The sequence below is a fragment of the Poecilia latipinna genome, unplaced genomic scaffold (assembly GCF_001443285.1).
Source record: "Poecilia latipinna isolate Pla-1442-1.1 unplaced genomic scaffold, P_latipinna-1.0 Scaffold6534, whole genome shotgun sequence".
Classification (NCBI taxonomy): Eukaryota; Metazoa; Chordata; class Actinopteri; order Cyprinodontiformes; family Poeciliidae; genus Poecilia; species Poecilia latipinna.
Genome location: NW_015119150.1, coordinates 1 through 4,286, shown reverse-complemented (window position 1 = coordinate 4,286; position 4,286 = coordinate 1). Strand labels below are relative to the sequence as shown.

The window sequence follows — 4,286 nt, the reverse complement described above, 5'->3', positions numbered from 1 at the left end:
CGTCTGCCACTCCAATGTTTGTTTTTGTCAGAATTTTTATTTTGCTTTTGAAGCCAAAAGATTCTCGGGAGTTCAGGGTGTTTTATGTGAAAATGCCAATAAACTAAATGGAAATTTATAAACCGTTTTGTTTCTTTCCTAAGGGGAAAAAAATGGAATCTATTAGCTTTTGAAGATGGTGTCATCAAAAAGTTTGGCAAACAAAGCAATACTGCCACCAACTTTAAGTGTTAACACCGCAATCTCTTCTCATACAAATTACACTAGAAGGATATTGCCTGGTAGATTTTACTTTGCCTTTTTTAAATAGGAGCTAGTTTCGACAGGATTCATGAAACACTTCCAGTATTCTCTTGAAATTAGCAATACAATGGATCAGCTATGGAAAATTTAATGCATTATGATTGTCCATAAAATAGAACAGTTTCCAACAGCATTTTGCCAGCCACCAAAACAGAAACAAAGTCCAATGACATTATCTTTTAGTCATTCAGACATGTTTGAGTGAATTCATTCTGCCAAGCAGCCGCTTCTGCTCAGTTTAACCGGGGCGCCGGTGCAGACTGGAGGCTTCACTCCCTGTAGGCGATTAAAACAGTTACCACCACATTAAATTTTACTTTTCAGTGGGGAAAGGAAAAAACCTAGATAGTTCTCACCTTGTAGCGATCACAGACCAAACGAAACAATGAGGATGTGGCCTTTGCTTCAGTCTCTTCTGTGTACTCCTGCAACATGATGATTAAAGACATTTATAAATATAAAACCAGCCTTCAGCAAAGTCACAGAACTAGTCAAGAGTCTGGACACAGCAACAGTTTCACTAGCCATGTTTTACCCCATCAATCGTGACCCAAGGAACGTGCGTGTGAGCCGGGTTCAGAGCTCTGGTCATGACGGCGTAACCGTGCATCAACTTGTAACCCAGACGTCCGGTGGCACATGCATCAACAGTGACCCAGGATACGGAGGGAGCATACAGCTGCAGACACTTTAAAATATGAACGTTAGCATCAAGCTACCAGACACGAAACAAGAAGTTAAACACTCACTGGCTCTGCAGCATTCAGGACATTTGCAGCAGACTCCATGCAGTAGATGACCTGAAATGCCAGCGAGGTTCCAGTCAAATGGATAATGCAGGCCTGAAGGAGGGAGACAGATGAAGGAAGTCTGTGCATAAATGTTAAACCAGTTAAGTGCAGGAGTTTTTTTTTCCCCCAAACCTGAATCATGTTTCCTCTGCATTCAGGTTCTCCATGTTGGCAGCTGAAGGGACTGTTTACAGATAGAACTTCCTGAAGAAAAATTTCATTGAAACAGTCAAGATGTTTTAAACATGGCCCAAGCAGTCCATTACCCTCATCTGATTTGTACCTTGGCGTTCCCATAAGGAACCAGAGTGAGGGACATGATGTCCTGCAGCATTGTCCAGGTGGGAAACAGCTGCTTGGTGATGAAGCGTCTGCAGTCTGGACACAGGCTCTCATAGTACAGCGTGAGGGCGACACGAGGAACCGTCTGGTTTGGCTTAATGGCACCAAGCTCCATACATTGCTTCTGGACCTACAAACATGAAAACCAGGGTACAAGAGGCATTTCCTTTGACCAAGTTTGGGTTGTTTGACCCAGAGCTGCTCTGCCTGGTCACATGAAGAGCCACTGGTTCCTAATTTCTGAAGCATGACTTTCATTTGAAATTAGACCAGAGGACACTGCAAACAAACCTTCAGGGCTTTCAGAGATAAAATAAAACCCCAAACAGACATTTAAGAGGTTTTATACACAGTAAGAACATAGTATTGATAAAGTTTGCAGAAAACTTTACTTACCTCCCCACCAGGCAATTACAGAAACCTTGCATATTAATATTAAACATCTTTGTTAGTCATTTTTGGTCCTCTGAACATTTTACTTTGAAATATAGTACAGCATGAGGGTGCTTACAAATTAAATACAGCCAACGCTCTCACCTTGCATTCTATGGCGATCTCCAGAGACCGACACCACTGAGACGGAGGGTAATGGCAGGCTGGTTTGGGATGAGAAAGCTCAAAACTTTTATGTTTGGTAGAGAGCAAGAAAAGCACAGCAAGGATGCACAAAACCGTCATGATTATTAGGAGGAAAAATATCCACACAGCTCCAAGACAGACAGCCAGAGAAGACTGAGAGAGCCCCTCCTCCTGAGAGCTGCTTAAAGTCATCACCAGCATCATCAGCTGATGAACACCTGGTGTTGCAGATCCAACCCACATTTCTGAGTCTAATTATGATAATAAGATGTTTGGTAAATAAATCAGGCTTTTTAGTAAATTGTGACAATCATGATAGTAAATCTTGGCACTAACTTAAATGGTTCTCATGGTACACCAAGCAGTTTTAAAATAGGCTGCAAATTTCTCTTTAAAATTTTGGAGATGTGGTTTAAAAATTAAATAAAATAGGAATCATGATGAATTTCTGTTAGAATGATAAACATCATCCCTTCTGGATATGATGATGGAAAGAAGGATTTAAAATCAAGAAAATTATGGGGCAACCCTGACCATCCTCTTCATGAGACTGTATTAGGAAAACAATCTCTTTAGTCAGGGGCTTCTTCAATTTCTCTAGTACAGTTCTCTACCAACAACCATCTCCATCAGCAATATTTCTCTGAATGATTTCAATTAATATGAGTTACAACTACATTTAATTTCCATTTGGGTTCAATAAAGTGTTATCCCAACACCGACTCGTGGTGTATACCGCCACCTACAGTACTGGAGTATGTAGGACAGAATTTCCATCAGCGAATTAATTACACCTGTTAGCTTAGCGGTTGCTGTCCTGACCAGCTCTTTTTGGACGAAGGATGACTTCCCTTTTTGCTTCCAGTGTTTTTTATTTATTTATTTATTATCTCTTCAGCAATGAGCCAGCGTCCATATTAACCATGGCTGGTGTTTGAAGGTAATAATCTATCACACGCTTTAGCATGTTTTGCTAATATGTTAGCAAACAGGCTGTTTTACTTTCTGAGCTCGTATTTAGATATATTTCGACTTTGGAAGTCAGGAGCTTTTTTTTCAGTTTTAAACGTTGTCAACTGTCTGTTAGGAAGCTGCAGGTAGCTGAAGTGCAACTTTGGAAAAGCAGGGGCGGTTCTAGGATCAACTGAAGGTGCCCCTTCTCCACAAAAGCCTGACGAACTTCAAGGATATGCACTGCCTAGCCAAAAAAGGTAACATTAATATTTTGTTGGACTGACCTGAGCCCACATTCATTTGGCGTTGCTTTCATAGACTTCATCATGGTTATATATTTAATATTGCATGTGTATTTTACAAATGGATGACAATTTCTCTTTTTAGTCTTTAATGTCCATCTGCTTCAGCATCATTAATAAACAATATTTGGGGTTTATTGTAGTCAGCTGCTGAAGACTAGAAAGTTTTTATTAATGTCTTTAAACAAAACAACTGCTCATTTAACCATTTCAAATTTATTTGAGAACTGAAAGTGCTTACTTCAACATAATTTTCTCAGTCAGGTAAAGTCAGGTTTTACACCAACAGAATAGTTAAAATCCAGTTTTTCAGGTAGGATCTTTTTAAAGAAAAAAAAATTCTCACAAGATGTGTGGCATTGCATAATTAATACAGAAAATAAACATTTACAATAACAAGATTGCTTCCAAAAATCATTTTGATCAATTCTGTTATTCTCAAAATCAAACAAGAGACACTTTTAGTCGTCCACAAAGGAAAGGACAATAAGTCACAGAAACATCATCCTGACGGTGTTTTTAACGTGATACAGAAATTAAAAATGGGATTAAACCATATACACAGATCAGAGATCCTAGATAATGAACATTTTACAAAACTAACAACATTTTCATCAATTTGAAAGTAACACTACTAAAGGGAAAAAAAACCCAGAAATGCAAGATAAAATCTCATCATGGCATGGAAGAAAGTTTTGGATCCAAAGACAAAAAAATCATTACGATACGAAAAATGAGTCTTCCGATTAATTTTATTCTCAAAGTTAATTTCTATTTTTAATCCCACCCAAACGCTTACCGTCCAACACTTGCCTGTAATTCTGGATAAGACTTGATCTCTGACCTTTGACTAACATGACATTTCTGTTTAGCAACCAAGAAACTAAAAAATTTAATCTATTCAAATTCTTTCAAGAATCTGTAAAGGAAGTTCTGCAGATATCCCTGTCCCCCCCCCCCCCCCCCCCACCTCCCGCCCCCCCGCCACCGCGCCCCCCCCCCCCCCACCACCCCT

At 39.4% G+C, this 4,286-nt stretch overlaps 1 protein-coding gene and 1 long non-coding RNA gene across 2 annotated transcripts; one reads left to right on the top strand and one right to left on the bottom strand.

Moving 5' to 3' along the window:
- Positions 1-275: 275 nt before the first annotated feature.
- Positions 276-2,286, bottom strand: LOC106943986 (gamma-interferon-inducible lysosomal thiol reductase-like). The gene is made up of 7 exons (XM_015027267.1): positions 1,974-2,286; positions 1,378-1,566; positions 1,227-1,298; positions 1,053-1,145; positions 839-991; positions 660-728; positions 276-579 (listed from the first exon to the last, which is right to left on the bottom strand). The coding sequence occupies exons 1-7, from the start codon at positions 2,256-2,258 to the stop codon at positions 511-513; spliced, it is 930 nt and encodes a 309-aa protein (XP_014882753.1). The 5' UTR covers positions 2,259-2,286; the 3' UTR covers positions 276-510.
- Positions 2,287-2,479: 193 nt separating this feature from the next.
- Positions 2,480-3,225, top strand: LOC106943985 (uncharacterized). Its single transcript, XR_001424066.1, has 2 exons — positions 2,480-2,955; positions 3,103-3,225. It is a non-coding gene; the product is annotated as an uncharacterized LOC106943985 (long non-coding RNA).
- Positions 3,226-4,286: the final 1,061 nt, after the last annotated feature.

What these genes read in the sequence shown, in the direction of transcription:
- LOC106943986 (XM_015027267.1), bottom strand. Translation starts at nt 2,258, where the DNA reads ATGTGGGTTGGATCTGCAACACCAGGTGTTCATCAGCTGATGATGCTG. An exon ending in TCCTGAATGCTGCAGAGCCA is followed by an intron (nt 992 to 1,052) that starts GTGAGTGTTTAA and finishes CATATTTTAAAG; the next exon opens with TGTCTGCAGCTGTATGCTCC. An exon ending in CTTGGGTCACGATTGATGGG is followed by an intron (nt 729 to 838) that starts GTAAAACATGGC and finishes ATCATGTTGCAG; the next exon opens with GAGTACACAGAAGAGACTGA.